Source organism: Nymphalis io, chromosome 13 (genome assembly GCF_905147045.1).
Source record: "Nymphalis io chromosome 13, ilAglIoxx1.1, whole genome shotgun sequence".
Taxonomy (NCBI): Eukaryota; Metazoa; Arthropoda; class Insecta; order Lepidoptera; family Nymphalidae; genus Nymphalis; species Nymphalis io.
In genome coordinates this window covers 3017729-3030482 of record NC_065900.1, presented here as the reverse complement: position 1 = coordinate 3030482, position 12754 = coordinate 3017729, and the positions used below count along the sequence as shown (strand labels likewise).

The 12754-nt window shown below is 31.6% G+C and overlaps 1 protein-coding gene across 1 annotated transcript; it reads right to left on the bottom strand.

The window, feature by feature from the left end:
- Positions 1-57: 57 nt before the first annotated feature.
- Positions 58-11123, bottom strand: LOC126772944 (sodium channel protein Nach-like). Its single transcript, XM_050493553.1, has 10 exons — positions 10987-11123; positions 10652-10846; positions 9151-9354; positions 7521-7656; positions 5946-6050; positions 4927-5122; positions 3772-3825; positions 2687-2765; positions 1484-1608; positions 58-466 (listed from the first exon to the last, which is right to left on the bottom strand). The coding sequence occupies exons 1-10, from the start codon at positions 11121-11123 to the stop codon at positions 369-371; spliced, it is 1329 nt and encodes a 442-aa protein (XP_050349510.1). The 3' UTR covers positions 58-368.
- Between the last annotated feature and the right edge of the window lie 1631 nt (positions 11124-12754).

Below are 12754 nucleotides of genomic sequence, written 5' to 3'. Positions count from 1 at the left end.
AAGGAACTTTCGTAAATAAAAGATTTTAACTTTATTTGGTGTACATATAATAAATATTGTAATGCATAATTATGATTAAGCATATTTTAAAGTAGTAATGTTGCAGAATGACATAATCAGTGTGCACGTGTAACACAATCGAGTATTTTCAACACAATGATTTTGAACCCAATTCTACTGACTCACGATAACTCATGCAACTGTCAAAGGGTATATGTCAGTGTCGTCATTAGTCATACACGAGTCTGAACTAGCATTGTATATAATTATTATCATTTATTCTGTAACATACATTATAAAGTGAATTTTAAGCCACTAGGAGTTTTTTGTTTGATATTTAATTATAGGAACTGCTTATAAAATACCTATTAGTTTCTATTCCGTCTGATACAAAAGAGATAGATCAGCTCGATGACACTCAGAAGGGAGGCCCCGAAAAACACCCCGCCAACCCCTCCAATGTCTACTGTAAAGAAAAAAACTTATTAGGAGTGTCTTTTCTCAAAAAATTACGTATTTAACCATCAGAAACTATGCGTATTTGTAATAGTTATTACTAGGAGACATTTATAGCCGGTATTTACCGGAGGCGTTCGGTATTTAGCGAGATTAGTAAATCTGACTTTGATAAGCCGTTCAGAAACTGGAAGTACTATTTAAATATTTACTTTAAACATTTTTTTCTATTTTAATCAAAACCAAAATGGAAATAATATTCGATATCATACAATCATATCGGTTTTCAATTGTTAAATCCAAATTCGATAGCTTTCCAAATTGGAATAGGTACTGGATCGTGAAAATACGATAATATATAAATGGGGTTTGTCGTAAAAAGTTCATCGACTCGCATGTTACGACAAGGCTTTTCAATTAATAAATTTGCAGCGTTACTTAAACAATTATTTCTCTCTTTCTGTCGTTATTGATTTGACTTTCAAAAAAAGAAAATACTGCATTGTCTAACTTATCACCCTCTAAGCAAAATTTATAAATAAGATAACGTTATATATTAAAAAAATATAATCTCGTTGGTAAAGTTGTTGCTCTTAAAATTATCACGGTTTCTTGAACATACGCCTACAGCAGGCTGTACCACTGTACAGTATTGATTGGCTTTCTTTGTTGCAATGACTTTCATTTTTTTTATTTGAAATTATTTGGAAGACTGATAGACACTGGCATTGTGAGAAACATTAAAAATTCATAATATTGTCTATACACTGCTAATCTCGGGAACTAAGATGTTATGTCCTTTGTTCGCAGTTAGACTGGCTCACTCACCCTTTAAGTCGGAACACAAAAATACTAAGTATTACTGCTTGGCTATAGAATATATGACAAGAAGGTGCCACCATGAGACTATCAATTATATGATATTATTTTATACATTATTGATTACATCACAATATATTTTTTTATATTATAAATATATTCTTGGGGTTTCCATAAGAAAAATAATTACATCGTATTATATATTTACCAACAAGTCCAAGAGTATCCTTAATAGCAAGTCTTCGAACTCTCAGGGTCGGCAACGAAGCAAATCGCACTCGAGCTCTGGACCCTCGCTTCATCAGCTCTGATGATAACTTACCGCTCACTCGACTACAGAACAATGTGTTATGAGTTTTAAACTTGAAAATAACAAATAACGCTCTACTAAAAATATAATTGACTGTTTAAAATATTTATTTTGTATGTTTTTTCTAATATATATACATAATGTTTCAAATTATTTCAAAACTATTGTCATATTCCATTTATTGTAAAATAAACGATTTTTTATACGCTTCTTCTTTTTTACTACGCTGTTTTATTATTAATTACATTGATATATTTATTAATTAAAGGAAAAGTTCGTTAATAGTACTCAAAGTAACAAGAAAAATTAAATTTTCCAGGCAGAGTAATGAAGTTTCCACGGAAGTGGAAGCGCTGTATAAAGTCCTACAGCGTGGTTTTTAATCCTTCGATTAAGGTTAGCATCGCTTAGAAATCAAATTAACTTACTTTATTAGTCCTAATTTGTAATAATAATTTTTATTGGCAGCTCTAGCTTACTATTAAGAATTCCCTAATAGTATCGCAATAATATTTTAATGGCTCGACCCGAGACTCGAATACTGAAGTTTGTCACTAAGCCGTAAAATTAAACTCGCTTTCATACTTTATTTATTAACATTAATTAACTTAAAGTTATATTATATAGAGAGTTAGTTATATAGAGAGCCGAGAAGCCTAGTAGAGCCGAGATGGCCAAGGGGTTAGAACGCGAGAATCTTAACCAATGATCATGGATTTAAACCCGGGCAAGAACCACTGAATTTTCATGTGCTTAACTTAATTTTATAATTCATCTCATGCTTGACGGTGAAGGAAACCTGCATGTCTCTAATTTCATTGAAATTCTGCTAGATGTGTATTCAAACCTTCTCCTCAAAAGGGAGAGGAGACCTTAGCCCAGCAGTGGGCCATGAACAGGCTTTTACTGTACTATACTGTATATTTATAGTTAATCATAATATTACTATAGACGTTTAGGCTTCATACATGTTATCCTGTATAACGAACACAAAGATTACCTGAAAAAATTCTTAAACAGATTGGCTTAACTTACAACATTTAGTTTCCAGCTTTTGAGTTCTTAATTTATATTTCTAATTAAAATACATAGAACACCTACTTGTAAAATATGTGAACAGCTTTATATTGTGTGTCTTCACAAGCCATTGGACAATTGCATTCATATTTTAGGAATTCATCTGAAATAATGTAACATTTAATAAAGACTTAAGTATAAAAAAGTAAAAATTGTAAACACAAATCATGACAACGTTGAATTGTTGTAAGAACGCTAACAGCATTGTTTACACGATTAATGAACATTCCTGTCCCCAATTATTGCATAACAAGAGTTTTTTAGACGAGCCGGTTGTCGTGGTTGATGGATGCTTGCCTATTACGCCGAAGGTTGTTGATTCGATTCCCACCCAGGACAGATATTTGTGTGCATAATCATGTTTGTTTGTCCTGAGTCTGGGTGTAATTATTAATATAAGTATGTATTTACAAAAGAAAAATAGTATATATAGTATAACTGAAAAATAGTATATATAGTCTGGTTTCCATAGTACAAGCTCTGTAGAAGCTTAATTTGGGATCAGATAGCCGTGTTTGAAAAATGTCCCAGGATATTTTATATCCATACCAATAATTGAAGACGTTTATTTAAAATGCCTTAAAATGAAAAAAAAAACTACTAAACCATCAAATTTGTACCAGAGGATGCAAAACGTTTTGGATGTTTTAGTTTGCAATATTCTCATATAAATATCTGTGCTTCTCAGTTTCACCTGCCGTCAATTTATCAGGACCGGAAAAAGGCCAATCCCGCTCAAAGGAGATAACTAAGGAGTAGTCTCAACTCTTCCCATGCTCGAGACGAAAAATATAGGGCATGATCCTAGACCGTAGATTAGTGTGATAGCCCAGTACTTTGAGGATATTTACTGATCTTAATTTTTAGAACAAGCTAGTCTCGACGTTTAAATGGGTTACTCATGAGTTCTCTCACACATAGAGGTCAAAGAAAGCTGACACAGCTACCAAGTGCCTTATTTCATTCAAAAAACAAATCATTTTGATGTAAATTGAAATTTATAAAAGATAAATATTTTCTAAAATCTATATTAAAAAATTTCACTGCGTTGTCAAACAAAAAAGTTTCGTCATAAAAGCTTTAATTATATGGTATTGCATAATACAAACCTCGACTTTGATATAAACATGCCAAGCCCTTAATATTGCATGCTGGAATTTTCACTGTAAAAAAAAGGATTAATAAGTGTAATTAGAAGGAAAAAAAATTTTATACTACTTACTACCAACAACACTATATATACTACTATAGTATAACGAAACATGAAAAATTGAACTAGAACTTTTACTCCCTAGACATCTAAAGAGCATGAACCTATGACCTATGTCTACCTATGTAACCTATGCTACATATGTATATCCGTCATTTATATTATATTCCCTAAAGGCCCCTTAGTTATTCTCAGAGATTAAAAGGTCAAGTCTACCGGAGAGTCAAATAGGTTTTTTCCACAGACTTATCTATTTAGGAATAGGTCTAAGTATTTTAACATTACCTTTCTATTCAGGTATATTGGACCTTAAAATAATTTACGAAAGAAAAATGAATGCTTAACCTTTTCTTAACTTGCTTCAAACAATTTCCTGCCAATTTTCTTGTGAAAAGGCTTTGGACAATTTGGAAAGATTATTAATATTAATATTGAAATATTGGAATGTTTTTTTTAAACGAATGAAACGTTTATTATTATGGAAAAGATTTTTTTAACGTATTTAAATGTAACTATGTGTATACAAATTATCAAGATAGATTTGATAAAATATTAAAAATATATAATTTTATTATTAAATAAACGTTCAGTGGAAATTACTGTCTTTTATTTGAACAGATTTACATAATCTAGGTTTAGTGTCACTATTGGGAGTAATTGGAGCAAACAAACATGGTTTTATTAATGCTTTAATACATATAAAAGTAACACTCTTTGAATGTCCCACTGCTGGGTTATATACATTCTCTCTCTTTGAGGAGAAGATTTAGAGCTTATGCTACAACGCTTCTCCAATGCAGATTTTGAATACACATTTGGCAGAATTTTAGTGAAATTGTACTAATTCTGGAATACTGCACCTGTTCAACGTCAAAATGTTTTCCTTCATCATCGGGTTGAAATATAAGCATGATATATGCTGACAAAAAATATCTAAAAGCTGTTATGCATCAGAAAGACAAATATCTGACTTATTATTACCCTTTAAGTCGTATTAAATATAATACACATTAACAAAAATGTTAAAATATCTATCATCCGATGTCATTCTTACCAATTTTAGCCAGAAAATGATGAGAGCAGTTACAGGAACTATATTGTGCCAAAGCTCTGCAAAACAGCAGGCATCCGCTATATGTGTACTGCTTGAAAGGCCAATCCGGATATGGTGGACGGTCGTCTTTGAAGAGACAACCTCGCATCGTCTCTGATAAAGATGAAACAGATAAATCATTCACTGTTTGTTCCACCTGAAATTCCGTTGCTACATTATATACAATCAATAAATGAAGAAAATAAAACAGAAGACGGTTTGGAGTACATTCCACTAATATTACCTGTTAATGGTAAAATTACACAAATTGTATGTAGCTTATCCATAATTTCACTTAGCGCCACACACGAGATGAATCATAATTACAAATAAAACGAATATGTCACTAAGTTAGTCACCTGCAATCTTAGATTATGATCCACCTATTCTATTTACTGTTATCTCGGCCATTATTCATAATATACTGGCCGCCCGTCTCGACTCCATCTGAGTATGTATTCATTACCCCTCCTATCTCCACTAAACTACTGAGTTGTCACATCCACAACGTTGATAAAATCAGTTATGAAAAACCATTATATAGCCGCCCGTGCCGTTTCGTACGGGTAAAATAATAATTATACATAGTATGTCTGTTTGTCCTGAGGCTGGGTGTAATTATCTATATAAGTATGTATTTACAAAAGAAAAATATTTTATGTAGTAAATCAGTTGTCTGATTTTTTTGGAATCAGATGGCCGTGTGTGAAAAATGTCCCAGGATATTATTGCGTAAAATCTTTGTCAGTGAGCGTCATGAAAGGACTTGCACTATGCTAAGTATTAAGTCAATCAGTACTATAGATTCGGAGATCCCGTGATCAGTCAGTCGGGCAGTAGTATTCCGCTTGTTTATATTTATAGATAAATACGGTTTAGTGTGAACAATAAATTAGATAGGTATACGTGAATAAAGTTGAATTATTGTTATTGAATTCGTTAGTCACCTTTTAAATAATAGTAAAAAGTTTTTATATCACCTTTAAAATGGCCTCGAATTCAGTTACAAGGGGCAAAGAAGCGCTGCGGCTTAATATATTCTCCAAAGCGATTGATACAATGTCGTCAGGTGCGTGAATTCTCACCTAAAAAAATAAAGGTAAATATGAATAAAGCCATAAATAAAAATTTATATAATGATACTCAGAAAAGCCATGAAATATTTTTACAACCATTTTCGAAGCTATAAACGTTGTATCATGGTTAAGGCAAGTCATATACTTGATATAAAAATATTTAAGGAAAACTAAAAAAATGAAGTACCTACATTTATTTTATTAAATAATTCTTTATCGCTTAAAAACTCTGAAGTAACTTAGCATTAACGTGTCGATAGTAAATTGAATTTTAACAAGCACTTTTGAATCATAATTTTTCAATTTTAAAAGTAATAGCATGTAAATGTCCCATTGCTGGGCTAAGGCCTCCTCTCACCACATACACATAATGTGTGGTATTCACATGTGGAGTAAGTTCAGTGAAACAATATAGACACATGCAGGTTTCCCCACGATGTTTTCCTTCACCTTCAAGCACGAGATGAATTATAAACACAAATTAAGTAAATTCAGTGGTGCTTGCCCGGGTTTGAACTCACGATCATCGGCTAAGATTTAAGCAATTTTAACCACTGGGCCATCTCGTTTTGTTACAAATGATGATCTCATTTAATTACGAAGCTTGACCGGTTCCGAATGTATGAATGTGAATGGTCTGTTATGAAAAAGCGAAAAAACAATACAATTGCGAGTAATGGCTTTAGAATCCTTTCAAGTTTTGTAATTAAAATGTCATATGTCCAACATATATAGGCTATAGGCTTATAATTAATATGTCCTACAACACATATAACCCGGTGGTTCTCAATCCTTGATATGTTGAAAACTAAAGCTCCAATAATGTTAAAATTATTGAAAATTTTGGCATTCCATCTTTTATATTTTATTTATTTATTAAAAGTTAAATATTAACTGGTATTTGGCACCTACGCTTATATACGCACTAAGATAATATATAAAACGTAAATATATAAAACGTGTTATTTGTATCTTCTTTGAGATAATACAGAATATTATATATATATATATATATATATATATATATATATATATATATTCCTGAACTTCAAAACGTCTAAGAACTACTGGTGCTTATATACTTATATGACCTGGTACTTAAATGAATAATCATTATGCTGTTATATACAGGCAAATAGTTAGTTAAAGCTACCTTTCTACGTGCCGAAAGACAGACTCGTAATATTAAAACTATTGGTATCTATAAAGTTTATAAAAAAAAAAAAAAAAAAAAAAAAAAAAAAAAAAAAAAAAAAAAAAAAAAAAAAAAAGATCCCACGGCTGCTCTGTATCGTCGTAACAGATTACAGTTACATATTGTAACTAAAGAAAGTTAGGGAATAGAAGCAGTACACCGACTTTTTGATAAGCCCTTTTATATTAAAAAAAACTACTAGTGGCTAGTTTTTAGGGTTAGAAGGGTGAAATTTTGCTAGGAAAACTCAAAAGACTTATAACGTAAATTAAACGAATACTTACTCCGACTAATTCAACAGCTGAGAACACGAAGTCGATGAGCCCCACTCGTCTGTTAACTGTCAGAATACTAGAGTTGCCAAGCAGAGCAGAATTGAATACATAACAAATCCCATACTCACTTTCAATTGGATGCAGCCTTAAAAAAAGGAATTTCAAGCAATTATTACACTTTTTATTTATAGCTTCTAAATATATTAATAAATATATATATGTGTGTGTGTGTAAATATTTATTATGTATTGCTTTATTAATCACGATCATAGAAGACCAATGACATCCCTTCACATGGCACAAATTATCGGAGTCGATGAATATATCACAAAACAAAACCACTGAAATAAATTACGATTATAATGTTGACTTGATGACTTTGATTCGTGTAACTGCATAATAAGGGATGGGAAGACGATCCAAAAATACGGAACTAAATTAAAGTCGTATATTCAGCTCCTCTCAATGATTGACGCAAATCTATCAGAACGTGGAGCGTAAGACTGAAATTAGACGATTTTATCACGATCACACAGCCAGCTCGTGACTATTACAAATGCAACTCCACAGAAAAGTGTGCTATATTTATATATACATACGTATGTATGTATGACATTATTTATTATACAAAAATAAAAATGTACTAAATATTACGATTTCAGTAAAAACCTGAGTAATAAATGTGGATTATCGCAAGTTTTATTATTTTTTTATATAGTACAGGTATATAAAAAATAATAAAATGAATACCATCAAGTGGCCCATATGCGGGCGGCGAGCATATGAGCAGCCTGGGTAAGTTGTCACCAATGCCCATAAACATTGACATTGTAAGGAATGTCATCGCTTACATCGCCAATGCGCCGCCAACCTTGCGAACAAAGATGTTATGTCCCTTGTTTAAATGGCTCACTCACCCTTCAAACCGGAATACAACAATACTAACAGTTTTACTGTAGAATATCTGATAAGTGGGTGGTACCTACCCTGACGAGCCTGCACAAAGCCCTACCACCAGTCAATGATTTAATGCGATCATATCAACGATATTTTCAGTTGTACTAGCAAAGGATGAAATGCAATATTCATTTAATTGATTGTAATGCGATAGCAGTATCAGTCCTGATAAAAGATATAAAATTATAAAAACTTTGATTACTACTATTTTTTGTTCGGTCAGTCAAAGTAATAAATCAGAAACGAAAAAATTATAATACTCTACTTAGTCTTCTGTGACGTCACTCTATAAAGTAAGAAATCAAGAACAAAAAAGATAAAAAAATAGGTAAAATGTTGACAACCGACTTATGGTGACTTATATACTATTTTGATGCGCGTAATCTTGAAATGTCATAATGATTTGGTCAATGTCAATCACATTCTGACATTTTTCTTCGGTAAATTTCGAGTTTCTCCTTAAAGAATTAGTTGTTATATTAAAAGGTTCGTATTGTTATTCCGTGATGATAATTAATACTTTTATTTTTTAACAAAATTGAAAACTTTTTTTAGAAGCTATTCATATTAAAGCCAGTTTTATTTAACATTATTTATGGTTAACTTAATCGTGGAAAATGTTTAATGACGTCATATAAAAAAGTGTGTGCATGTTAGAGCTTTATTATATGAACGTACTCACTCATCACAACATTTAAAGTATCTACCACCCCACCAACAATCCGTCAGAAGTTCAGAGCACCGATGCCTAATCTTTTCGATGGCGTTCTCGAAATTTTCAACACATGTCTCGTTGATCTTACAGACGTTACATGTTCTGCAGTATTTAACATTCCAGAAAGCGACATCCTTGAAGAATGAAGCTAGATTCGATGACAACCTATGCCTGTTAAGCAAAATACATCTGTATGATTTTCTCTATTAAAAACTATTGTACTATTATAATTAAGAAGTATGGAAAACAAACAATCATTCTCAAATTAATTTTTCAATAGTAACAATTTGAAAAGCAAATATTTATAGATTTAAAAAAATTGCATTATGTATTCATTAAATTTCCATTATATTACTACATAATTCAAAATTAATCAGAATAAAAAATAAAAACTTTATCAGCGTAGGTTTTTACAAGCACTTTTCAATTTTACAAGATTAAAATCAATCATAATATTATAAATGCGAAAGTAACTGGCTGTTCTGTACATTTTAACCATTTAACCACAGAACAGATTTTAATGAAATTTATATGAGGCAAGCTATAGCTAACACCTTACCAATATACGAACGAAGCCACCGCCAAAAACTAGTATTAATAAAATACATCAAAGGCACATAAATTAAGGACCGGTTCGGAATGTATATTTTACCGAGAAGAACCCGTACTTATTCTTTTTCAGATATTTAATAACATCGGTAACAAAAACATGGTGCAGAGAGGCAATAGTGCCAGTTTTGGATACAATGCCACAGGACAATATTTTAGACGTCGTGTTTTTGCTATAAATTTGTAATTTGTATTTTTTTTAATTGTATATATTATGAAATTTAAATAATTAAATTAATAATAACATCGATAGGTCAATAATTAAATAAGCTAGTGATGAGCAAAGAGATAATATGTATTGCCAGGGGAAATGCCAGTGTTTCCGTAAAGCGATTTAGAAATTCAAGCTGTCTCATATCCTTAACGATGCAAATGTTTTCCGTTTAAAATGAGTCAACATATATGTAGTACTATTAAAGAATTCATACATGAATAAATTTTATACATTTCAACTAATGACTTCGTGGACGCCAGTTTAGGCTTCTGTGTTACATAGTTTACAAAGCAATACATTGGATCAATACTAAGTAAGTACTTTCTCATTTACACTTACATATCTACTGCGTTTATATATTTTTATGATAATAAGAGAAGACAATAAAACAAAGAAATGTAATATCAATAGAAAAATATATCCATTGATGTAAATATCCTGACAAAGTAATTTTAAAAAATATAGTTAGAAACTGTCTAACGTATTTTTTGTTTTAGTTTGAAGGGTGAATGAGAAAGAGAAAAAACACAAAAAGTTAAAAATAACTAAACAATGGAACAAAAAGTTGAATTTAAATCCAAGTACACAGACAATGATTTCCCAACATAAAACAATTTAATTATTGAAATCGTACGAAAAACTTACTGAGTTAAATATGCCTTAACTCGTCCATTGTCACTTTGCTCGCAAACTGTTACTGCTGGGAAGGGAGTGTTCCAATCTAAGTAATTTGTTTCAAGAGAATAAGAAGCGACGCCAGTTGAGAAAAGTTTGAGCGCAGATTGCAAAATGATACTAGCGCCAAAACAGCTTGACGTAAGCACTACAAACCAGAATAATCTAAAAATAAAAGGGACACTGTTAATGTCCCACAGCTGGACCAAGATTCCAACTTTGTGGAAAAGGTTTGGAGCTTATTCCACCGTGCTCCTTAAATCCATGTTGGTGCATACACGTGGTACACTTTGAAATAATTTTACCTCTTAAAATAAGGGATGTGAGATGTGGAGAACAGATTATTAATGCCATGTAAATTGCTCATATCTCCAAAATATTCAATTTTACGTTTTATAATTGTGAAAATTGAGTCACATACAGTTTTATAATTTTGAATCATTTTGAAACTTATTTAGTTAATTATTTTTTTAGAACACAGTGGATTTATAAAAACTTTGTTTTTTTGCACACAGATTTTTATTTAGTTGAAAATATTGCTGATGCTTAATGTCGTATGTGATTCTAATAAACGCAGATTGCATGCAGAATGTTTATGTAATTACTTCGTGTTGTATAAATGACATTGTTAATGGAAAGTTTATACATAAAACATTATGCTACAACTATTGCTTGGTTTATTAGCAAAATTTACTTTAAATTACGATCAAAATATCTTTATTTGTTATTACACAATAACAACAATAACAGCCTGTTAATGTCCCACTGCTGGGCTAAGGCCTCCTCTACCTTTTGAGGAGAAGGTTTGGAGCTTATTCCACCACGCTGCTCCAATGCGGGTTGGTAGAATACACATGTTACAGAATTTCAATGAAATTAGACACATGTAGATTTCCTCACGATTTTTTCCTTCACCGTCAAACACGAGATAAATTATAAGCACAAATTAAGCACATTTGTTGTATATTTGTTTCACTTTAATGTATTTGTTATTATTGTATTAATGGCTACGAGTTCCGCTAGTACATATTTAACAAGACTCCAAATTTTTCTATCATAAAAAGTTAATTTCGTATCAAAACCTTTAAAAAGTAATTGGCTTTCTGTTGAGGAATTCTCAGAAGCAGCCGGGAGTCTGAGAGTTTGCGACAATGTTTGTACTTCAGTACCTCGAAAGGTCCTTAAGCCTTGATCCTTTGATCTTAAGACTGATCCTGCTATTGAACTCTTTCCAGTCGAGTCGGATTTGCCGTCCCATCGGATGATTGGTATGGTTAGAATGCCCGGACGGGAGACGTGGCGTAACCAGTTGCATTGTACTAGTTAATATAGAAGATATAATATAAATTGAAACTGTGTAAAACTCTGTTCTCAAGGAAGTGATTCCCTATGTATATGAGAATAAATACCTTTATACCTTATGTCACATATCACTTTTGATATTACACTGTCGTTTATTGCGATGTTTCGAATTTATTCTTGCATAATAGTTCTGAGTGCCTAGTGCGAGTTATGTAGTGAGAACAGCGCCGTCTAGTGACAATGATCGGAATATTGTTCTCGAATCTCAACTACACGTGAGCGTTTCAAGGACACAGATCGAACTGAAGTAAAAGCTAACATTCAATAGACAAACAACCTTACTTTCTCATTTATTTTATAAGTACCGACAGCGATTTTTTATGTAATTACAATTACATGTGTCAATATTCAAAACGTTCGTGTTCGTGTCTAATGCATTATACATGTAAGTAAAAACTATTTAAATTATGAATAAGTTATAATAATTATAGTGGGATTATTAAGACATATTTGATCAATAATAACAATTTTGTTATTATGATTTTTTTAATACAAAACGAAGAACGTATTAAAAATAAGGAGCATAAAAATACCAAAAGAGTACTTATAAGTAAAGCCAGGATGGCCCAGTGGTTAGAACGCGTGAATCTTGTTGATAACGGGTTCGAACCCGATAAGTACCGATGAATTTTCATGCTTAATTTGTGTTTATAATTCATCTCATGTGGTGATGGAAAACATTGAGAGGAAACATGTGTGTGTAATTTCAAT

Coding starts and splice junctions, on each gene's coding strand:
- LOC126772944 (XM_050493553.1), bottom strand. CDS start 11,123: ATGATTCAAAATTATAAAACTGTATGTGACTCAATTTTCACAATTATA. Junction 10,847..10,986: donor CACATCCCTTATTTTAAGAG/GTAAAATTATTT, acceptor TTTTATTTTTAG/ATTATTCTGGTTTGTAGTGC. Junction 3,826..4,926: donor TCATTTTCTGGCTAAAATTG/GTAAGAATGACA, acceptor TTTTTTTTACAG/TGAAAATTCCAGCATGCAAT.